The sequence below is a fragment of the Benincasa hispida genome, chromosome 9 (assembly GCF_027475165.1).
Source record: "Benincasa hispida cultivar pf3 chromosome 9, pf3_genome.v1.1, whole genome shotgun sequence".
NCBI lineage: Eukaryota > Viridiplantae > Streptophyta > Magnoliopsida > Cucurbitales > Cucurbitaceae > Benincasa > Benincasa hispida.
The window spans coordinates 1,742,928-1,766,779 of NC_143486.1; the positions used below are offsets into that span (position 1 = coordinate 1,742,928).

The 23,852-nt window shown below is 35.6% G+C and overlaps 2 protein-coding genes and 2 long non-coding RNA genes across 7 annotated transcripts; 2 read left to right on the forward strand and 2 right to left on the reverse strand.

Annotated features, from left to right (window-relative positions):
- Positions 1 to 115: 115 nt before the first annotated feature.
- LOC120086208 (uncharacterized) lies at positions 116 to 5,368 on the reverse strand. The gene is made up of 3 exons (XR_005484163.2): positions 5,231 to 5,368; positions 4,494 to 4,714; positions 116 to 381 (listed from the first exon to the last, which is right to left on the reverse strand). It is a non-coding gene; the product is annotated as an uncharacterized LOC120086208 (long non-coding RNA).
- LOC120086204 (LRR receptor-like serine/threonine-protein kinase IOS1) lies at positions 468 to 5,739 on the forward strand. Its single transcript, XM_039042742.2, has 12 exons — positions 468 to 937; positions 1,026 to 1,563; positions 1,680 to 2,155; positions 2,234 to 2,366; positions 2,452 to 2,523; positions 2,615 to 2,686; positions 2,765 to 2,845; positions 3,000 to 3,411; positions 3,505 to 3,631; positions 4,334 to 4,396; positions 4,483 to 4,672; positions 5,099 to 5,739. Exons 1-12 carry the CDS (start codon positions 841 to 843, stop codon positions 5,517 to 5,519), a joined length of 2,682 nt encoding a protein of 893 aa, XP_038898670.1. The 5' UTR covers positions 468 to 840; the 3' UTR covers positions 5,520 to 5,739.
- Positions 5,740 to 6,756: 1,017 nt separating this feature from the next.
- LOC120086207 (LRR receptor-like serine/threonine-protein kinase IOS1) lies at positions 6,757 to 10,928 on the forward strand. The gene is made up of 12 exons (XM_039042745.2): positions 6,757 to 6,985; positions 7,075 to 7,600; positions 7,876 to 8,351; positions 8,445 to 8,577; positions 8,721 to 8,792; positions 8,870 to 8,941; positions 9,021 to 9,101; positions 9,208 to 9,607; positions 9,697 to 9,823; positions 9,957 to 10,019; positions 10,127 to 10,316; positions 10,407 to 10,928. Exons 1-12 carry the CDS (start codon positions 6,913 to 6,915, stop codon positions 10,831 to 10,833), a joined length of 2,640 nt encoding a protein of 879 aa, XP_038898673.1. The 5' UTR covers positions 6,757 to 6,912; the 3' UTR covers positions 10,834 to 10,928.
- LOC120086210 (uncharacterized) lies at positions 6,832 to 9,506 on the reverse strand. Of its 4 annotated transcripts, none has more exons than XR_016532299.1 (3): positions 9,235 to 9,506; positions 8,718 to 9,058; positions 6,832 to 8,009 (listed from the first exon to the last, which is right to left on the reverse strand). It is a non-coding gene; the product is annotated as an uncharacterized LOC120086210 (long non-coding RNA). The 4 variants fall into 4 exon arrangements; XR_016532298.1 differs by having other exon boundaries at positions 8,718 to 9,063; XR_005484166.2 differs by lacking the exon at positions 9,235 to 9,506 and having other exon boundaries at positions 8,718 to 8,781; positions 8,905 to 9,152.
- Positions 10,929 to 23,852: the final 12,924 nt, after the last annotated feature.

A 23,852-nucleotide genomic window follows, 5' to 3' on the forward strand; every position in this document is an offset into this window, starting at 1 on the left:
TCAACCAATCTTGGATCGTATCTTTTTTCTGGGATGGAACACTCCTATCCATTCGGGTTTCATTGGTTTTAATGTCATATTAAATCAATTTAGAGTTCCATTTCAAAACAACTAGTTGTGAGAATAATTGTGAGGTTTTTCTCCATAATACTCTTCCTGCAATTGTGGCCTACTGAAAGTTTTTGACAAATGAAAGATGATATATACTTACTTTATTCAAGGTTAAAGAATTTAATTGTTCCTAGCACGGCTTTATTTTTGCAGAGGCTAATTCGTAAATAGATGCAAATTATTCTCTGCCATAAAACTTGACTCAACTTGCATTCCCAGTCGGGCATTAAATTATTGGACTTGGTCTCTGTCTTTTTCCTTGAGATTTCCCTTCAAAACAAATATGTCAACGTCAATAGAATGAAGCCCTCCCTAATCTTTATTATTTAGCAGCTCATAATGAAGAAATTAAGCTTAATCTCTATATAATATGATTATCATGATATATTTAGTACAGAGTTCTCAAAAACTATTCCGCAAAACTAGGATTATAAACAGCCCAAAACTCATTAATTAACCAACGGGTTTTAGTTACAATGATTAAATTAATCGAATTCAACTAATGATTCGTTGTAGCTTATTCTGTACGTGGGCAACTTGCCTATGTAACGTGTTCTTACATGTCACAAAGACCAGCAGTGAATATTGACCAATCTGTGTTAAGAGAATCCCTGTAGTGTTGACTTCCTATTGTCATCAACATTTAACATAAATGCCTCAAAGTGCTCATTAAGTTGGCTACTTTCTCAATTCTCATCAATCAGTGCAGCAGAAAACAGATTCAAGAAGATGAAGATAATGGAATTGTCAGGGCTCTATTCCCTCTTTGGTTTTCTGCTATGTAGTCTAACTCTTCTACTTCTTGTTCAAGCCCAGGATCAGTCAGGTAAAAAAATCTTTCTTCCAGTGGTCTTCACATACAGAAGTTGCATAAAGAATAAAAGTTCAGATTGTTTTATTTACATGTTTCTCAGGATTCATTAGTTTAGACTGTGGAACACCAGAGAATACGAGTTACACCGAAACGACGACCAAGATCGACTATGTTTCTGATGCACCCTACATAAATAGTGGTGTAAGTGGAAGTGTAGCTTCAGTTTATGGAGACACCTACCAAAGGCAAATGAGGAAACTTAGAAGCTTCCCCCAAGGAATTAGAAATTGTTACAATGTAAGCCTTACAAAAGATACCAAATACTTGATTCGAGCAAGTTTCTTATATGGGAATTATGATAGCCTGAATTCTCTACCGAAGTTTGATCTCTATATCGGGAATAGCTTATGGGAGACAATAAACTTCACCAAAGTTGATATTGACGTTTTCAAAGATCTCATACATATTACCTCCTCAAACAAAGTTCACATCTGTCTGATCAATACAGGAAATGGGGTGCCATTTATCTCAGCCTTAGAATTTAGACCTTTACTCAACGTCACTTATCAAACAGCCTCGGGATCCTTATCATTGGATTATCGATTGGACGTCGGTTCAACCAACAATCAAACATACAGGTATTTGAGAACTAATTTTGCAAACAAATCAACTGTTAATAAATAGAGTATATACTTTAACAAGCCTCTAGTTAAACGCTGAGATAACATTTTGTTTGTGTTTACTCTCTCCTAAGGTTCCCTTTTGATGTTTATGATCGCATCTGGATACCATTTAACTTCAATGAGTGGACACAAGTGAGCACCAATCAAACTGTAGATGAAACCGGTCACAACAATCACCAACCGCCATCCGTTGTCATGCAAACTGCCTCTGCCCGAATAAATGCAAGCATGCCACTGGAAATTTGGTGGGATACAGAAGATTCATCTCAATATTATGTATTCATCCACGTTGCTGAAGTTGCAAAGCTTCAAGGAAACCAGAGTAGAGGATTCAATATCATGCACAATGGGGATCTTTTTTATGGACCTCTAATTCCAACTTATTTATCCACACTGACCATTTTTGGTCATAGACCATTGGCTGCAGCAGATAGACATACATTTTCTTTTGTTCCAATTGAGAATGCAACACTACCTCCAATCGTTAATGCTTTCGAGGTATATAAAGTGAAAGATATATCAGAGCTTGAGGCAGACAAAGGAGATGGTAGGCAAGATGCACTTTTAGAGCTTACTTTGTCAAAGGTTAACGAATTTTAATTGGATTACTTCTTTGGATAATCAGTGGATGCAATTACCAATATCAAGTCAACCTATGGGGTAAAGAAGGATTGGCAAGGAGATCCATGCGTGCCGATAGGATATCCCTGGAGTGGATTAAATTGTAGCAATGAAGCTGCACCAAGAATCATATCCTTGTAAGTGCAGACCTTTTATGAAGCTTCAGTTTGTCTTAAATGGATGAATCAAATGAATTCATGAGAAGGTGAATTTTGTGAACAGGAACTTATCAGCAAGTGGACTGAACGGTGAAGTATCTTCTTACATATCCAGTCTAACCATGTTGCAGACTTTGTAAGTGTCTCCTTTTATGATCAGATACGTAGATTAAATAATAAGCTGAATTTGGAAAATAATTACTAATCTACTGCATTTGTTTCTGTAGGGACTTGTCAAACAACAATTTGACAGGGCAAGTGCCTGATTTCCTGTCTAGTTTGTCACATCTCAAGACTCTGTAAGTTATTTGGAAAAATGAGTATGAAGCTCAACTTGAGCCAGAACAAAACTGAGTGATTGCTGTCCCTATTTGCAGGAACCTAGGTAACAACAAGCTCTCAGGTCCAATTCCGGCTGAGCTTTTGAAAAGATCCAATGATGGCTCACTATCATTAAGGTCAGTTTGATGAAGAGAAAAGAAGTGAAATTATAATTAGCTATCTTTGAGTTCTTATGCTTCATTTATTATGGCATTTTTCCTGGAAACTGAAAATTTTCCAAAGTCACAATCTATGTCAAACTTATCTAGCCATGAATGTTACGAATGACAGTGTGGGAGGTAACCAAAATCTCGAAGGATGTGCATCAGATCCATGTCCAAAGAATGAGGAGAAGAACAACATCATCATTCCAATTGTAGCATCGATTGGTGGATTCCTAGTTATCGTTGCAATTGCTGCAATAACCTTTTGGATCATTAAATCTCGAAAGAAACAACAAGGTAAAAATGTTGTCTCAGTGGTGGATACGTCAGAAACCAAAAGTCCGTTTGGTACTTCATTGGAGGTGAGAAGACGTCAATTTACATATTCTGAGGTGGTGAAAATGACCAACAATTTCAAAAAGGTTCTGGGAAAAGGAGGTTTTGGGGAGGTCTATTATGGTGTCATTGACGAAGTTGAAGTGGCAGTGAAGATGTTGTCTTTATCATCATCGCAAGGATATCAACAATTTCAAGCAGAGGCACGCTAACCTAAATCCATAATTTGAATTCTAGATTTACTAATTCGCTTACCAACTTTATATCAAACATAAACTGATAACTTCAAAATGCAGGTTACCCTTCTTATGAGAGTTCACCATAGAAACTTGACAAGCCTCGTTGGATATTTGAATGAAGGAAACCACCTTGGCCTCATTTACGAGTACATGGCCAATGGAGATTTGGCAGAACACCTTTCAGGTAAATCCAGTTTTATTGAGCTTCACAATACTACTTAGAAGATTAGTCTAAAATTTAACCCTTTTGTAAAGAACAGAGAGTTCCGGGTCTATTTGGTAGGGAATCGGAAAATAAGAGATTAAATGAAAACAAGGTTGTATTTCATGTTTTCAGATATGTGTTTGGTAGTAGATTTAAAAAATGAATTCTAATTTAAACAATTGTCTAAAATGTGATTGATATTATATTTATAAATCATAAAACTTGTTGTAATTACGCACTAAATATTAGTTGACAATAAACTATTATTAATTTATTTACGAACATGTTTTATGTTAAATTTTTTTGTATAATTATTGTTTTGTAATATTATATAATTTATAATACATTACATAATACATAATTTACTTTTTTAAAAAATGAATTGAGTTTATAACATGACATACTATACTTCTAAGAGTTTTTATCTTTATTTAATATAATTTTGCACTTTAATATTAAAAAATTCATAATTTGATTATAATGAAAACCTAAAAATGTTGTTTTCAGAATTTGCAATGTTAGATCAAAAAATCTGAAAATAGTTTTCAAAAACAGAATCCAAATTGTCCGCTAAACATATATTTGCTAAACTCAACAAATTTGAAAACATAAAACAAAATTCTGAATTCTCTACCAAACAAACCCTTAACTTTCTTTTGTTTTTTATCCACTTGTAAGCAGAGAGGAGCAAACGAATCATAAGCTGGGAAGATAGACTTCGAATAGCAGTGGATGCAGCTCAAGGTGAAAAAATTAGACCAATTAGATAATTCAATTAACCATCCCCAAACAAAGTAAAAGCTAACAATTTGATAATCTAAAAATTACAGGACTAGAGTACCTGCATTATGGTTGTAAGCCACCCATAGTCCACAGAGATGTGAAAACAACAAACATCTTGTTGACAGATAATTTCCAAGGCAAACTTGCAGATTTTGGTCTTTCCAAAAGCTTTCCCACAGATGGCAACACCCACATGTCCACGGTTGTTGCTGGCACTCCTGGTTATCTTGATCCAGAGTAAGCACTAGTTTCAACTAGCCATCAACTTGATTCCTTTACCTTGATTTCATTAAAAAGAAATGAAAGAATATACAAAGACATAATAACCAGAAAAAAGGACTCCAATCCAAAAGAATGAAGTCCAGCTAATAACTTCTACAACGAAACATTAAACCTAATAACCTCTCCAACTTCCGACCTTTCAGCTCCTCTAGAAAGCCTATGATTTCACTCAAGGTATGCCCTTTATGCCAAAAGCCAAAGAGACAAGTCTGCCAAAGAATTTCCCCCTACTCCCTGAAACCGAATTCTACAAAACCTCCTCCACTAAACCCCAGCACTCCCTGCCCCAACTCAATTCCTTTTCTTAATATGAAATTAAAACGAAACCCCAATCAACTGAAACAAAAGCTGATTAAACAGATTCATTGCCTTTTCTCTCAGGTACTACGTATCAAACAGGCTAACAGAGAAAAGCGATGTATACAGCTTTGGGATAGCTCTATTAGAGATAATCAGTTGCAAACCAGTTATATCAAGAACCGGAGATACACCGCATATAGCTAGATGGGTTACCTCTTTGCTGGCGCAAGGAGATATTCAGAGTATAGTGGACCCAAGATTAGAAGGGCAATATGAAACAAACTCTGTTTGGAAGACGGTGGAAGTGGCAATGGCTTGTGTAGCGGCAAATTCCAGTAGAAGGCCGACGATGAGCGACGTTGTGGCGGAACTCAAAGATTGCCTAGCTACGGAAATGAGTCGAAAGCTTGAGAATCGTTCGCTTGATTCAGCAAATTCCATTCAAATGAGGTCCATCTCTGTAGGAGTCGGTGCTTCCGAAACAAGTCCCACGGCGAGGTAAATATCGAATCATCGATCTCGAAAATATGGATCTTGGGTCTTCTTCATCTTCTCGTGGAATCTATTTCTCGAAGGAGATTTGTGTTGTATTCTCTTTGTTATCAAACATCTTTGTCAACTTTTTTCTTCTTTCTTTTTTAACGAACAAAACTTGAGAGTTGTTTTCTTTGGTTTCTACTACTTCGTATAGATTTGGTCAATGCATCTTACATTTTGAATGAGTTTCAGGTGATGTTTATTCTTTTTACTAAATTGGAGACCATGGTTTACTTTTAATTTATATTAATAAGTTTCATTACGTACTAAATTATAAGTTTAGTGAAGAAGACATCAACTTTAAACTCATGTCAATTTAGTCCATAAATTTTTATTAATATTGAATATATCTCTAAATTTTAATAATAGATTCTGATTTTGATATTTTTATAAGTTAATTGATTTATTAGATATAAATTAGAATCTTATATTTAAGAGAACCTAAATTTTTTATTTTGTTTTTAATATCCATAAATTTAAAAATAAAATTAAAAATTTGAGACTAAATCAATACATAAATAACTAAAAATGGCCTAATATAATGTTTATTTAAAATTTTTAGTGTAGATATAGAAGATCAATTGTGAAAATATAGAAATAGAGTAAATTAAAGCAAAGACAAAATTGAGTTTGATGGTTGTTATATATATATATATAGAAATAGAGTAAATTAAAGCAAAGACAAAATTGAGTTTGATGGTTGTTATATATATATATATATATATAATACATTAGAAGTTTAGTCCTGAATTTCTAAAAAAAAAAAAAAAAGGATTTTTTTAAAAATAATTAACAACACTTACATGAATGTTTATACAAAATTAAGACATGAACATTTTCATCAACAAACACCATAGAGCTATATCCTCATTTCTCAATATTAAATGGTCATTGGCCTTAAGTGGAAGAGGTATGGTAATCAAGCTTACACAATTCCATCTCATGTTGCAAACAGCATTGATGCTGATATTGCAGTTGACATTCTTCCAATCAACTCTTAGACCAGTTAAACATGAACAAATCAACTTATCAACTTGGTTTTTTTTTTTAACAATTATAAAAAAATGTTGGTAAACTCTATCCAATCTTTTTTTTTTTTTAATAAAAAACATCATACTAATAAGATTTTTCATACATTCTTGGCTATCATTTTTATGTGACGCTACTTTATTAATATGTCGATAGTATGACACTTCAACTTGATTAATTTTTTTTATAATTCCAAGTAAACCTTCATTTGACGACGACATAACGATGTGAACAATTGAATCCATCTTAAATATATTATTAATATAGAATAAATATGAGAGAACAAACAAACTATTTGATCTCCAAGAGCTAAAGTTGAGAAATTCCCAATGGAAATTGCAATATCAAGGTGGCTACTATTTAGTTTTTTTGCTCTCCTTACTCAAGCTCAAGATGAAACAGGTAACTTCCACAACTTCCATCCCTTACTCTATATGAACATTTTCTTTAAATCATATATTGCTTACAAGTTACAAGTAATGGTTCTGCAGCCTTTCTTAGTCTAGATTGTGGTCTACCAGCAAATTCATCAGGCTACAATGATCCAAAAACAAACATTAGGTATATATCAGATGCAGGCTATATAAATGCAGGTGAAAGTAGAAGTGTAGCACCTGACTTCAAGAAGTATGAACAACCACAATGGAATCTAAGAAGTTTTCCTCAAGAAATTAGAAACTGTTACAATATAAGTGCCATTAAAAGCACCAGCTATTTGATTCGAGCAACTTTCTTATACGGAAATTATGATGGGCTCAATAATACTCCTCGATTTGATTTGTATTTGGGAGATACTCAATGGACAACAGTGGATGAGGATGATAGCTACTACACAGAGATGATCCACATTCCTTCAACTGACAACTTGCAAATTTGTCTGATCAACATTGACCAAGGAACACCATTCATCTCAACATTAGAGTTTAGAAAACTTCCGTCTCTCAGTTACTTTACTGTATATTCCTTGTACCTTTATAAGCGGTATGATATGGGCTCAATAACAAACAAGGAATATAGGTTAGTTCAGTTCACACATACAATGAAGAGTTGATTGTCCCAAATAGTAATATGTTTGGGAGTGATATTGAAATGGTTAAAATCACTATAAAAATGCCTTTATTCATTTGAAATCCATTTTTGATATGGAAATTGCGTTTAAATTGAGTTTTGAATGATTAAAGACAACTTTTGAACCTGACAAAAGTGATTTTAACCGTTTCAAAATCACTCCCAAACATGCTTACGAGTGAAAAGTACTCATTTGTGTAAAATATTGTGAGTTTCTTCTATAGGTTTCCCGATGATGTTTATGATCGAGTGTGGGAAGCGTACCAAGATAATAACTATGCACAACTAAGTACCTTAGATTCTGTAGCTGCTGATAATCTTGACGAAACTCCGGCCGTAGTCATGAAAACTGCTGCAACTGCAAAGAAAGGGACCAAGTACCTTGATTTCTCATGGGATTCGAGAAACGTAGGTGATAAATATTTTGTATATATGCACTTTGCAGAACTTGAAAAGCTTCAAAGCAACCAATTCAGAGGATTTAATATCACTCATAATGGGGACTATTGGGATGGACCTATTATTCCTGAATATTTAAGCACAACAACAGCTTATGACATCTTCTCATCTATAAAGCCAGCATCAAGACATCAATTTTCACTCTTCCCAATACAAAATTCAACTCTTCCTCCAATCATCAATGCTTTAGAAATTTATGTTCAAATGGAGATCTCAGACCTAGAATCATACAATGGAGATGGTATGCCATTTTAAGTTCTTTTGATTTTTTTTGTTGGAAGTGACCTTTTTTTCTTATAACTTTACATTAATGGAAGATATATTGGAAAATCAGTGGATGCAATCAGTAATATTCGGTCAACCTATGGGGTAAAAAAAAATTGGGAAGGAGACCCATGTGTGCCAAGTGGATATCCATGGAGTGGTTTGAGTTGCAACTCTGATTCAGTTCCTAGAATCACATCACTGTAAGTTTACATCTTGAGTTACAAAGTAACAAATAAAGTTCAATTCTATCAACTAATAGCCAAAGTTAACTGTATATAAGAGAATTGGACTGTACTACTAGCTAAAATATTTTGTAAGAGGGAATAAAACTTTGTCATACCAGGAACTTGTCTTCGAACGGATTGAAGGGTGAGATATCTCTGTACATATTCAGTCTACCAATGCTACAAACATTGTAAGAGTCACTTCATATGTATTTAGATCAATATGATCAATTCAAGCAATGCTACTAACAATGAAATTCTATTTCAGGGATTTGTCAAACAATTACTTGACAGGAGAAGTACCTAAATTTCTGTCCCAGTTGTTACACCTCAAAAACCTGTAAGTTGTCCTAGAACGAAAAGTGAAGCACAAATTAACTTTAATATAGAAATTGAACCATTCTTCTTTCTCTTTGTAGAAACTTGGAGAACAACAATCTCTCAGGGTCTCTTCCACCTGACCTTATAAAAAAAAAGATGAACGGTTCACTTACATTAAGGTCCATTATAAGGGAAAACATGAACTTGCATTCTTCTATATACATATAGCATTTATGTCCATGAAAAAAATTTAGTTTAATATTAACAAAGCATATTTGATGACAGTGTAGAAGGTAATCCAAATTTATGTACCTCAGAGCCGTGCACAAAGATGACACCAGAGCAAAAGAAAAGCAACAACAATTTTATCATTCCAGTAGTAGCAGCAGTGGGTGGATTGCTTGCATTCCTCATAATTGCAGCGATTATCTATTGGATTGCTAAATCAAATAAGAAGCAACAAGGTAAGGATGTTGCTTTGACAGTGAATCCAGGCAGTTCCTTGGAGAAAAGGAGACAGCAGTTCACTTATGCTCAAGTTGTGATGATGACCAACAATTTTGAAAGGATTCTTGGGAAGGGAGGATTTGGGATGGTTTACTATGGAGTTCTAGATGACACTCAAGTGGCTGTGAAGATGATTTCTCCATCAGCAATACAAGGCTACAGTCAGTTTCAAGCAGAGGCACGTGCCTAAGATATAATATCTAATTTTCAGAAAAAGTTAGCTCATACTTCTTTCCTAAATTGAAAAAAAGTTCCACTTTCTTTCAGGTTACGATTCTTATGAGAGTTCACCATAGAAACTTAACAAACCTTGTAGGGTATATGAATGATGGAGGTCACCTTGGCCTCATTTATGAGTACATGGCCAAAGGAAATCTGGCCGAGCATCTTTCTGGTAATCTTCTAGCTCTAACTACAACTTACAGCACATACTTCACTGCTCAATTTATGAATTGAAAATATTACATTGAAATCAGTTTAGAAAACAAAATATGAAGTTTAACCACACTGCGCTTGTTTGCAAACAGATAAAAGCTCAAGTATCTTAAGCTGGGAAGACAGACTTCAAATTGCGATAGAGGCAGCTCAAGGTGTGTGCAACAAGTTAAAAATTTCTTTGACGTTTTCACAAACACATTATCAGCATCTTAGAGAAAGAAAAGTTTACATTGTAGAATATGGATAAACAAACATGCAGGACTAGAGTATCTGCATCATGGTTGTAAGCCACCAATAGTCCACAGGGATGTGAAAACAACAAACATCTTATTGACAGAAAATTTCAATGCCAAACTTTCTGATTTTGGTCTTTCAAAGACTTATCCAACAGATGACAAGTCCTACATGAGCACTGTTATTGTTGGAACTCCGGGTTACCTTGACCCAGAGTAAGTACTAAATTCCCAACATTTTCCAATCCATTGCTTCTCAAATTTTGAGAGAAATGAAGGAAACAAACTTGGTTGCTTGTCTCTCAGGTACTATACATCAAACAGGCTAACTGAAAAAAGTGATGTGTATGGTTTTGGAGTTTCCTTGATGGAAATAATTAGTTGCAGACCAGTAATTTCAAATACTCCAGACCGAGAAACGAATTACATAGCCAAATGGGTTCGTACCATGGTTGACCAGGGAGATATCAAGAATATAGTTGACCCAAGATTAAATGGAGCATATAAAAATAACTCTGTTTGGAAAGCTGTGGAAGTAGCCTTGGCTTGCGTATCAGTAGATTCCTATCAAAGGCCAACGATGAATCAAGTAGTGATAGAGTTGAAGGATTGCTTGGCCATGGAGTTGAATCAGAGATCGGAAAGTCGTCCACTGGAATCAAAAGACTCCATTGAAATGATGTCCATATCTATGGTTATGAATGCCACCCACTCCAGTCCCATGCCAAGGTGAAGAAATTTTATGAACTGACTCAAGTTTCTTCTGGTTTCAACTTTCAGCTGCCCTTTAAACTATTTGAATTGGTTGTATCCAATCTTCATTTCATCAAATAAATCATTGGAGATGGTGAAATTTAGTACAAAAATAGGTTAGATGAGATTTGTAGTACAACTCAAGTTGGGTTTGCAATTGTGTAAACGGTGTGCAATGAAATTGATGCGTTTATCTTTATTACAACAACATGAGAATAAGTTCGGTCTATTTCACTTGCAATATATTTCGGGTTACCCTTTGGGTGTTGTCAATATTTATTTAAATTGAGCTGATGTCATTAAGATTGTCTCTGTATTTGATCTTGTTGGTTTAAGGTTGTCATATGAAAATGATGTCTCTACAAAATACTTTTCTTATATGGAATATTCTATCTGCAATATTTTTGCTAATCTTTTCCTTCTTCGTTTGCAAATATTTTCAGAAGTTAGGGTTAGTCTTCTTTGCATCCACCATAAGTATATAAAGACACTTAGTCTTTATTTGAGGGTTGACCATTCTAATGAAAGATTTGGATTGTCATTTATCTTGTGAAAATCTAATCACACGTGTGCTCATTGTCAATCTTCTAGAGCCGTGAAGATTGTGTTGCTGTGAGGTTGGGGATATACTCCAAGTCGTTTATGTGCTTCATCATTAGTCTTCTTGAGAAGGGGATTCTTAAGCTTAGGGGAAGCCTAAGTTAATCGAGTGAAGTGACCTTTACTTGAAGGGGAAAGATAAGCTGCAAGTAAGAGAGAAAATTTGTACGAATGACCCAATTTTTGGGCCCAAAATGGCAAATGACATTTTTTTTAAATAATGTCAAATGATTGAATTTCGAGTTTTTTCTTTTTCACCTCTAGTTTCAAAATTTAATGCTTGAAGTTAGTTGCTTTATTGTTTGATTTATTTTTCAATTTTTGGTTTTTAAGTTTTTAATTTTAAGTTATTAAATTTATGCTTTTAATATGTCTTTAATTGTAAGTTATTGAGTTTACCTGATGTTCCTATAAAAGGATGGTGTCTCATATAAAATAAGTATTACAATTTTGTTTATCACCATTTTGAGTATCGCATTTATTATTGTATCACATTTCTTATACAACATTTGGTGTATCATAATTTTGGGTATCACATTTTGTGAATCACCAATTTTTTCTTTTTTACTTAAATCAAAAGATTGAACTTCACACTCGTTTTCTTTTTTCTTTTCTTTGTTTAATAAACATTGAGGTATTGGTTTGCTTCCACAACATTTATTTTTTCATATCAATTTCATTTTCTCAATAGTAGTATCAGAGCTACTTTTATTTTTTCAATAGTGGTATCAAAGCTAATTTTATTTTATTTTCCCAACAGTGGTATTAAAGCCTTGGATTTAAAGGCCTGTAATTTTGTTTGAGAGTGAAAAAATATTTCATTTTTTGTATTTGAAAAAATGTTTTCTAATTTTGGTGTTTCCTCTGAAGGAACTCTTATCAAAGAGAACCAGTAAGCGGAAGCAAGATCGTTCCAAATTCCATTATGACAAAACATACACATTTACAATCAAACAACAACAGGTATGCATAAACTTGAAATTATAGCATACTTCCAAAGGAAAATACTTAAGATCAAGTGAACTTACCCTTAAAGAACTTTTCGTCTCGTTCCCTTCGATCTAACAACACGATCGTTCAATAGCACGAACGTCACGCCTCAACAATCTCCTCGAACAAGAACAAATAACACTCAAACCTCGAATAGTAAGCAGACACCACCAGAAGGCTACCTTGGTATTCTCGATGTAAGAATCCAGGAGTTGTGGGCTCTGTATGGATTTAGTAAAGGGAATGAAGAATTGACAGATCGTATAGACAATCGAGTAAGTGGTGAAGGAATACATAAGCATGCAACAGAAGCAAACAGAATCATTAAACACTCTAATTACATTTAATTTAAGTTCTAAAGCATGCATTTTCAAGTGGGTTTCAAGTTACATACCTTTTGTGATGAAATCTTCAAATCCAAGCTGCTCTTCACTCCAATTTAGCTCCAAATCCATCTGTGAACCACCAAGAGATCTTCTCTACTATTCTTAGCCTTAAATTTGAGTGGTGGAACTCTGATTTGAGTGAATTTGATGAGTGTTTTCTAGGTTTGAAGAGTGAAGAAGATGAACCAGTAGAAACTCACTTTCAGCCTAAAAAATTCAGTTCAACAACTAACCTATCAGCAATTTCAGAGTGTTTTATCACTCTCAAGCATGCAGGCATTATCCTCTGAATCAAGGCCAGCAGTTGCTTTCAAATTGGAGTGGAATTGTATGTGTAATCAAGAGAGACACCTCAAGCTTCATCAAGATGAAAGTGGGAAAAACCCACTTTCATATTTTTTCCATTTCCAATTTTTTTCATTCAATTAATTCTATAATTAATCAAATTTTTATTTAATTAATTCTTAATTAATCAAATATAAAAATTCAATTTCTCAAATTGAATTTAAAATTGAAAATAAATTTGATTTTAATTAATTAATTAATTTGAATTTAATATCAAATATTAAATTATTCACACACTTAATTTAAAACATGAATCGAATTCATGTAATTAATATTTAAATCAACAATTAAACATTATACAATCTCTAATTTTGTTTAATTTCAACAAATTAAACATTAATTATATCAAATATAATTATACAAACCCTAATTTAAATTTGAACTAATTAAAACTCAAAACCCTAATTTCAATTTGAATATTTTCAAATTGAAATTCAATTTGAACAATTCAAATTGATATCATACAAATTCATTCAGTTTAATAATTCAAGATGTTCATATTTTATGAGCTAGTAGAAGAACCTTATGGACCTACAAATCATGAGATCCACTAATATAAGATTAATTGGCTAAAACTCTTTAGATTGAATTATCAGTATTCGTTAACTATCAAGTCACATCACTATAGCTCGATAGCTGTACTCTCCTCACTGTAGATATATTTGTGTCCACGTGTTTTAACCATATCAATAAGTCGACCCTTCACAGATTGTTCGTAATACCAACTGGGTCAATGTGTTGTTTTACCCTCGATATTATGTCTTGTTCCTTAAGTTCCAACTGATTCTCTAATGAACAATTGGTTTATGATCCAATAACTAAACCAAATCCCTCTCAGGCCAGTGAGAGGGTGGGGCCTCTTGTTCAAAACCTGGATTCAATACTTAAAAGAACAACCTTTCTCCTATCCCTAAATCGGGTAGGCATGAATTCCATCTTGCACCTTATGTCCCCAACTATCTACTCGGTCTTACCCCTAAAATGGGAGGCTTATTGAGCCGGCGCTGTTGAGCCAGCCCTAACCCATGCAAATCTAAGGATTATCCCGAATAAACAGGAGTTCATAGTTTGCTCGGGATTTAGATCGAGTTACCTGGGTCATCTAAGCAAAATAGTCAGTCTTAAACAATAAACAACGTTATAAAGTAAGATTAACTTATTTATTGGTCTGATCTTATCCAAACTCATTGCATAGGACGCCTCCACTCCTCATGTCAATACATGAATGAATCAGGATCACTTCATTTGTAGTACCTTTACAACAACTTGTAACAGCTACGGAGTAGGCCGCATCCAATAGTGTTACCAGAATAAGGTACCCAACCTTATTTATATACTATAGAACGTTTTGGCTATTTACTCGAACTTGATCCATCTTTATGTCTCTACATAAAGTTCAAGTCTTCATATAATAGCCAAGGATCTTAGTTTATTGGATTTAGACTTTATGTCTGCAATTTATAGATTCAATAATAACTTTATTGATTATAGAATATGTTTAACTTTACAAACTGTGAGTTTTAGGACATAAAACCCAACAAGTGGGAGATGACTAAAGTCTATCGTATAGACTGAGAAAAACAAGTGTCTATCGTATAGCAAACTTGATGTACGATCGTTTATGCTTTTAAGCTATCGTATAGCTATTTTCTTTTGTGTGTTTGACTATCAATCACATGGTAAAAAAATGAAAATGATTTTCATTTTATCTCTCAGTTATCATAACTGATCACAACTTCCCACTAAGTTGGTTATTGGGAGAAAAAATCGAAACCAATTATCCCATAATTGATTTAATTACAAATAAATAATATATTCATAACCTATAGTTTTAATATCACATCTCATGCAATATATAAACCATAGTTCTTTTTCTTCTTTATAGCATTTAATAATAATTCCTCCAATTAATGTGTCTAATACATTAAGTCAATTATATCTCATATAATTGATGCAATTTAATTATATCATATATAATCAAATTTTCTCTTGTTAATTTGAACACTTCAAACTAACCCAATAACTTATTCTCAACATGAATTCATTGAGCTACTAAGGGGACCTTATGGACCCCTAGCTTGAAGCTCCAACGGTACATGAATAACTTACTAAACTCTTTAATCACGATATCCACCATCTATTAACTGTCGGACATTCAACTAAAGACCGATAGCTGCACTCTTCGCGCTACAGATATATTTCTATGTCCATCGGATATAACCAATCAATAGTACGATGACCCTTCATAAATCGCTCGTAAGTACAATCGGACCAATTTATCATTTTCCCCCTATAATTACATCTAACTCCTTAAGTATCACTGATTCCTCTAATAAACAATACTTCATAGTCCTACTATGAGTAAATCCTTCTCGGGCCAAGAGAAGGTGTGGCGCCACATTGTTCAAGCCCCGGAATCAACCCTTAAGGGAGCAATTTATCTACTTACCCCTGAATCGGGGAAGGAGTGAATTCCGTCTTGTGTAGCTGAGTTCCCAACTTCTCAATCAGACGAATCCCCAAAGTGGTAGGTTTGAGTCGGCGATCTGGCCACTCGCATCCATGCAAATTAAAGGACCACCCTCATAGGCAGAAGTTCCCTGAAAGAACTTTATCAAAGAGGACCTATGAGCGGAAGCAAGATCGTTCCAAATTCATTGTGACAAAAATACAAGCATTCACAAACATACATACAAGTTATGCATCACAGAATAAATTACGGCATGCTTTCAACAAATTAAAAACAAAAGAACAAGAGACTCATCTTTGAAGAACTTTTCTTCTCTTTATCTCTCACTCTCGTCAAGAACAACCCCTCTCGTTGTCGTTGCAACACCAAACCAATCGTCTACCAAATATCGTTGTCGCTCAGCAAACGAACCGTCTTCTCCATGAACAAGCAGCAAGGAGGACACCACCACTCAGTGACCTTAGTATTCTCGGAGTGAGAATCCAGGAGGTGTGGGCTCTATTGGATTTGGTAGAGGGAAGGAGGAAACTAAGATCATATTCAACGACCAAGAAAGTGGGAGAGGATTTGTGTCTATCATATAGACTTATGCTTGTTCGTTTAGTAAAAGGTACACAATCGTTTAGGAAACAGGTTTGATCGTTTAGTAAATCTCGCTCAGGCATGCGATCGTTTAGTAAAAGCTATATGATCATTTAGGTAGATGCGCAGTACACGATCGTTTAGGAAACATGTGAGACTGTCATGTAGGCCCTCGTTAGCTAAACGATGGACAATGTACAACTTTTCAAGCGATACAACGATTCCTTTTCAAAATGAAAACAATTTTCATTTTAAACTTTCAGTTATGAAAATTGAATGCAACCTCCCACTTTGACGCACGGTTATGGTGAAAACCACAAAAAATTATCTCATAATTGTTTTAATTATAAAAAACTGTAATAACTAACTTATCATATTATATTTGTAATCTATAGTTTTAATATCACATCATATGCAACCTATAAACCATAGTCCTTTTCTCCTTCACTAGATATAAATCATATTTATATCCTTTTTCTCCAATGAATGTATCTCATACATCATGTCAACTATATCATATATAATTAAACCAGTTTAATCATATCATATATAATCAAACTTCCTTTTGTCAATTTGAACACTTCAAACTGACCCAAAAACTGATTCTTAAATTGAATCCATTGAGCTACCAAGGGGACCTTATGGACCTGTAGCTTGAAGCTCCAATGGTACGTGAATAGCTGGCTAAACTCTTTAGTCACGAGATCCACCATCCGTTAACTGTCGGTCACTCCACTCAAGATCGACAGCTGTACTCTTCTCACCACAGATATATTTCTGTGTCCATCCAATATAACCAATCAAGATGCTCGTAAGTACAATTGGGCCAATTTACCATTTTGCCCATATAGTTACATCTAACTCCTTAAGTATCACTGATCCCTCTAATGAACAATATCTCATAGTCCTACTATGAGTGGAAACCTCTCGGGCCATAAGAAGGTGTGTGACCCTGTCCTGGATTAGACTGATACCTACTAACAATCCCACAGCGTAACAGATGTCTAGTCTAGTACAAAGCATTGCATACATCAAATTGCCAACGACATATGCATATGGGGCTCGTCTCATCTCCTCAACCTCTTGAGGTGTCTTAGGACACATTTCCTTAGACAATGAAATTCTATGCCTGAAAGGCAGTAGGACCCTTTTGGAGTTCTACATCGAGTACTTGAGCAACATATTATCAATGTACGATGCCTAAAGACAGCGTTAGCACTTTGTTCTTCTAATCCCAAAAGATCTTAATACCAAGAACAAACTGAGCCTCTCCCAAATATTTTATTTGGAATTAAGTCGCTAGCCAGTTCTTAATCGCAGTCAGTAGTCTACATCATTCCCAACTAGTAGGATATCATCTACATACAACACTAGGAAAACTACTGAACTGTTGATGATTTTCTTGTAGACACAAAGTTCATCAACGTTTGGTAAGAGTCGTACGATTTGATCGCAGTATCAAATTGAATGTTCCAAGATCAAGACGCCTGTTTCAGCCCATAAATGGACAGATTCAATTTGCAAACCTTTTGCTCTTGACCTTGGGCTATGAATCCCTGGGGCTGCACCATATAAATGGTCTTCTCAAAATTACCATTCAAAAAGGCAGCCTTGACGTCCATTTGCCACATCTCATAGTCATAAAATGCGGCAATGGACAGGAGGATGCAGATAGAATTTAACATGGCAATAGGTGAGAATGTCTCCTCATAGTCGAATCCTTCCACCTGGTTATAACCCTTTGCCATAAGCCTAGCCTTGAAGGTTTGCACCTTCCTATCGACAACTCATTTCCTCTTGTAGATCTATTTGCAACCTATAGGTTTTACCCCATCAGGTTGATCTACAAGATTCATACTGAGTTGAAGTACATCGAATCCACCTCGAGCTCCATGACTTTGACCCCATTCATCCCAGTCAACATCTTTCCCTTATCTTCTGATAATACAATGGATCCTCAACCTCGCCATCGGCTACCATAGCCAGGATTTTCGTGAAACCCATAACGCGAACAAGTGAGTTCGCAAGCCTCCCACTACGTCGAGGTTCCCTCAACTCTTGAGGTGGAACTGACCTACTAGATGAACTACCATCAACAACTCTTGCTGATGGAGCAGGCCTTTCAACAACTCTTGTCAAAGATTCATTAGTTTCATTGGAAATTTCACGCAACACGATCTTACTATGTGGACTGTGTTCCCTCATATGATCCTCCTCCAAGAAGGTAGCGTTCGTAGACACAAACACTCTTTTTTCCATGGGATCATAAAAATAACCTCCTTGTGTACCTTTGGGATAGCTTACAAAGAGGCACAACCTCGAACGTGATCCCACTTTCTTTGGATTAACTTCAAGCACATGTGTTGAGCAACCCCATATGCAGAAGTGACACAAACTAGATTTGTGCTCATTCTACAACTCCAAAGGTGTTCTCGCAACACTCTTAGAAGGAACACAATTGAGGATATACACTGCAATCTCCACTCCAAAACCCCAAAACGAGTCTGGTTAGAAAGTGTAACTCATCATCGACCGAACCATGTCCAACAAGGTTCTGTTTCTCCTTTCCACTACACCATTCTGCTGAGGTGTACTCGGTGCTGAGAGTTAGGAAATGATTTCATGTTTTATCAAATAGTTCTGAAACCCTAAATCCAAAAACTCTCTACCTCGATCTGATCGAAGTGTTTTAATCCGTCTATCCAATGCGTTTTCAACTTCAGCGTTGAACTCTCTGAACTTTTCAAAGGATTTAGACTTCTGTTGCATCAAATTAAGATACCCATATCGAGAGTAATCATCAGTTGGGAAACGATTCCATGCTTTATCAAATAGTTCTGAAACCCTGAATCCAAAAACTTTCCACCCCGATCCGATCGAAGTGTTTTAATCCGTCTATCCAATGCGTTTTCAACTTCAGCCTTGAACTCTCTGAACTTTTCAAAGGATTCAGACTTCTGTTGCATCAAATTAAGATACCCATATTGAGAGTAATCATCAATAAAAGTGATGAAATACTCATAGAATCCCCTGGCTCGCACATTCATCAGACCACAGAGGTTAGAATGCAATAACTCTAGAGGCTCTTTGGCTCGATAACCTTTTCCAGTAAAAGGTCTTTTAGTCATCTTGTCTTCAAGGCAAGATTCGCACACTGGTAAAGAATTTTCCTCTAACTCACTTAGAAATCCATTCTTTACCAACCTCTCAATCCTATTGAGATTGATGTGCCCCAATCGAAGGTGTCAAAGTTGGGCATTTTCCTTAGGAGAAACCTTTTGTCGTTTATTTTGAGTTACGGTAGTTTTAAACATCTCTATGTTATGGAGGGAACTCGTTGCTAACAGGCTTAGCATATACAAGTTATTTTCCATATTTGCTGAACAGATTTCAACTCCATCTTTATGAATAAACATTTTATTCAAATTAAAATTAAGAGTATAATTACACTGTATCAGAAACTTTACAAAAATCAAGTTCCTCTTTAACTCGAAAACTACATAAACATCATTCAAAATGATAAACTTCTTCTGTAAAGTCAACTGGAACCCTCTCACTGCCACAACTAAGACGACGTGCCCGGTGCCTACTCGCATTGTCATCTCTCTAGCCTCAATTTGCCGCTAGGATCTTATCCCCTGAAAGAAAAGAACAAAAATGATTAGTGGCCCCATAGTCAATAATCCAGGCAGAATCATCATTCTCCACTAAACAAATTTCCAAAACTAGTCAATCATATTTACTTTGTTTTGCCTTGGCCTTAGCCTTCTTCTTCTCCTTGATCCAGCGAGGACAGTTCCTCTTTCAGTGCCCATCCTGGTTATAATGGAAACACTTACCTTTGTCACTGGGCATTGGTTGCCTTCCTCGCTAGGCGACAGGCTGTGGGTTAGCAGGTGCCTTCCTCTTCCCCTTACCACCATTCTTCTTCTTCCACTTAGAAGTATTAGAAGTAGAAGGTACAGATTTCGTTCCTGAGGTTGAACCTTTGTGGAACTTCTTTGATGACGAGGCAACATTTGCCTCAGCAACCTTATTCTTCTTACTTTTCAGCAAGGATTGGAATGTTTGCAACTCATTGAGGAGAGTTGTAAGGGTATAGTCCACTTTGTTCAAAATCGCATTACTGACGAAGTGTAGGAATCTATCCGGCAATGAGTGTAGGTTGAACCCTTAACAATTTGTTCGGTCCATAACTATTAACCCTTAACAATTCCGCATAAGTGTAACCCCTCGTTTTCAGCCCCAAGGTTCCGCCCTAATGCGCCCACCGTAAGGGAAAAGCATATTAAGATAAGTGACTAAGTAACCTTATCCTCTTACAAGAGATCAAAAAAGAAATGCACAAAACAACCATCCTATAGGGGGATACTCTCAGGGTGCCTTGAGGTGATGCGCAGAAACTTTATTTAATCCAACGAGAGAGACTGTGGGATATGCTGTCGCACTTTTTTCTCTCACTTACTATGAACATTCTCTCCATCCACCTTGATATTGACCTACCCAAACACCATTCTTTAGGGGGACACTCCCAGGGTGTCACGAGGTCGATGATAGATCTCACGGTGTGGACTATGAATGAGGAATGCAAGAGGTTTAGATGAAGCATCCAATGCCTCAAGTACCTCCCACTGAATGTTCTACATATGAGTTTATTAACCTAGACAATCCGGCTACTGATTATAAGCTAAGTCATTTATTAAGTTTGCACAAAAACAACTTTTGTCTTTGAAATAAAACAAGTACAAGTAGTCACATTAAACTCTTTAATGGATTGTCCTTAACTTGCAGGCATGCAACAAATCTATCTAATTCACCTTTTCAGGTAAGGGTGTTCCGTTGCCGTCACCTTAAATACCCCAGCTAGACAGAACCCGCCTTAGACAAAAGGTCACTTATAGATAGATTTGCTACACTTTAACCTTTTATTAATTATTTTAGATCTAATTTCATTTTATAACCATTATAAAATAAACAACTAAAACACACATGCTACATAAAGAAGTATTTATAACGCTTATAAATATTACGCTAAATAAATAATGCATACATAAATATAACCCTTATATTATATGATGCATGAGCATGCACTTATTTAATTTAAATCATGTTTCACTAAATCATAACACTTATAATAAGATAATATGCATGACTAATGCATAACCTAAGGTGGGATTTATCTATATATACATACCATATGACATAAAAGAAATATACGTCGCATGTATAAAACCATGGATTAATGGACTGGGATGAACCAACACAAAATCGGAATGAAAAAACTATCTATTACATTATTCCACCGAGCAAACCGGTTCACAAGCAAACCAGGTCTTGAACCGACGGACGAACCTCCCATTGTTTAGTAAATGCCTATAGGTAAACGATCGTGTAGCGCACACTAGACGATAGCGCGAAAGCTAAACGATCACATAGACAACAATAAGGCCGCGAAGCCTGATCGTCTAGACGATCGCTTAGCACGCGAAAGGTAAACGATTTACCATGCATTTACTTTGCGATCGTATAGTTAGTAACTAAGCGAAGAGGCTTATTGAGCTATACGATCTTCTAGTGCGCACGCGCATTAAACAACAGCCGAGCATCCGATACTCAGCGAGCGTCTACCTCATCGTCTACACGAAATGACCAATGCTTGATCATCTTCTTCCTCGAAGAACAACAACTCTTGCTCCGAACTTCATCACGAACGACTCAAGACTCAAACTAACTTTGAAATTTCAGACTCGATAACAATTAATTGTGCCAAAAAACGCAGGGGCCTTAACAATTAACTGAAGAATTCAACAAACCGAGGATACATCCCAGAAAACTCCATTAATCCATACATTCACAAACGAATTAACAATTAAAACAGAGAGTAGACATGCTACACCCACCGAGAATGTAAATGCGGATCTTTTGCAGCAATGAATTGGAATATCAGAAACCTGGCTTTGATACCAATTGAAGGAGCTCTTATTCAAGAGTACCTACGAGTGGAAGCGGATCTTTCCAATTCATTATGACAGAATTTCTACATATACATTCAAACATCCTAATATGCATTCATAACGCTCAATTACTGACATGCTCAAAGGAACAATAAATAAGAGATCGAGAGATCATACCAGTTGAAGACTTATTCTTCACAGAAAATCTCGGTTTCGCTGGAACTGTAAGCTATCATTCAGTAAATTCCAATCGTCTACCTCGAACAGTCTCCACGCGAACAGAAGGAAACGGGGACGACACCACCACCCAGAGCCCTCATTATTCTTGGAGTGAGAATCTAAAGGGTGGGCTTTGTTTGGATTTGGTAGAGGGGAGGAGGAAAAGAGATCGTATACAACGGTCAAGCAGATGGGAGAAAGGCTAGTCTATCTAGACAAAATGCTTGATCGTTTAGGTGAAGTATACGATCGTGTAGGAAAGGGTAAGCGATCGTCTAAACGATCGTGTAGGAAAAGCTAAGTGATCGTCTATACGATCGTTTAGTAAATATCGGACGCTAAGCAATCGCTTAGGAAAAGGTAAACGATTGTTAGTAAATACCGCGAGTTGGTGTAAGCGTTAAGCGATCGCTCAACACTATCGTATAGGTAAGCAATCGTTCAACACTATCGTATAAGCACTGATTTTACTAAGCAATGACACACTTCAACACTATGTTCGCGTATATAATGCTTTGAAGGAAATCCAACACGAGGATTTTCATGAGTAGCGGAAAGATCATTCCAAATTACAATCGTATATAAACTTTACAATTAAAATCTCAAACAGAAACATACGATTATACATTAATTACAGAAATCACAACATGATAAACTAAAGATCAAGGAAAAATGTTACACACTTTTGCAGACTCATCACAATGCTTCTTAATCACGAACGCTCGATCATTGCAACACAACAACCACAAACATTCATCCAACACGACTGCTACACTTCACGAACACTGCGCACTCAAACTCAGTGATCACCTAGGTCACGAACACCCCGAACGACACGAACGACGTCCACAGAACCTTGACAGTGTCAAGTTGAGTCTGACACCACCAAGAAGGCTACCTTGGTATTCTCGGTGTGAAAATCTAGAGGGTGGGCTCTGTGTGAACTTGGTTTAAGGTAGAAGACAGAGGAAACCACAATCATGTAAATAATTGAGCAAGTGGGAGATGGCAGAACCTATCGTATAGGTCGATGTCTAATCGTTTAGGAAAAACTAAGCGATCGTCTAGCAAAAGCTATGCTATCGTTTAGCTCATTGCTTAGCTGAGTGTCTATTGCCTACTAACACTCCACAATCGTTTACCTTACTCCAAGCTGTTGCTTAGTAAATCTAATTTACTTGACAACTTCCTCTGAGAATATTTTCGAGATTGGAAATCTCAAAACAACAATTTTCAATCTTACTAAAATTAGGAAAAAAATTTTCCTTTTATCTCACGGTTACCATGAAACCACCAATAACCTCCCACTCAATTGGTTATTAGAGAAAAAGAGTTAATTATCCAATAATTAATATTATTTTAAATATAAATGATAACCAACTTATCATACTATATTTATAACCTATAGTTTTAATATTTCATCTCATGAAACATATAAACCATAACTCTTTTT

Excerpts from the sequence above, each read along its gene's own strand:
- LOC120086204 (XM_039042742.2), top strand. The coding sequence starts at position 841 with ATGAAGATAATGGAATTGTCAGGGCTCTATTCCCTCTTTGGTTTTCTG. Across the intron at positions 2,846-2,999 it reads GATGGCTCACTATCATTAAG|TGTGGGAGGTAACCAAAATC; the intron begins GTCAGTTTGATG and ends TACGAATGACAG. Across the intron at positions 4,673-5,098 it reads CCTGGTTATCTTGATCCAGA|GTACTACGTATCAAACAGGC; the intron begins GTAAGCACTAGT and ends CTTTTCTCTCAG.
- LOC120086207 (XM_039042745.2), top strand. The coding sequence starts at position 6,913 with ATGGAAATTGCAATATCAAGGTGGCTACTATTTAGTTTTTTTGCTCTC. Across the intron at positions 9,824-9,956 it reads TCTGGCCGAGCATCTTTCTG|ATAAAAGCTCAAGTATCTTA; the intron begins GTAATCTTCTAG and ends GTTTGCAAACAG. Across the intron at positions 10,317-10,406 it reads CCGGGTTACCTTGACCCAGA|GTACTATACATCAAACAGGC; the intron begins GTAAGTACTAAA and ends CTTGTCTCTCAG.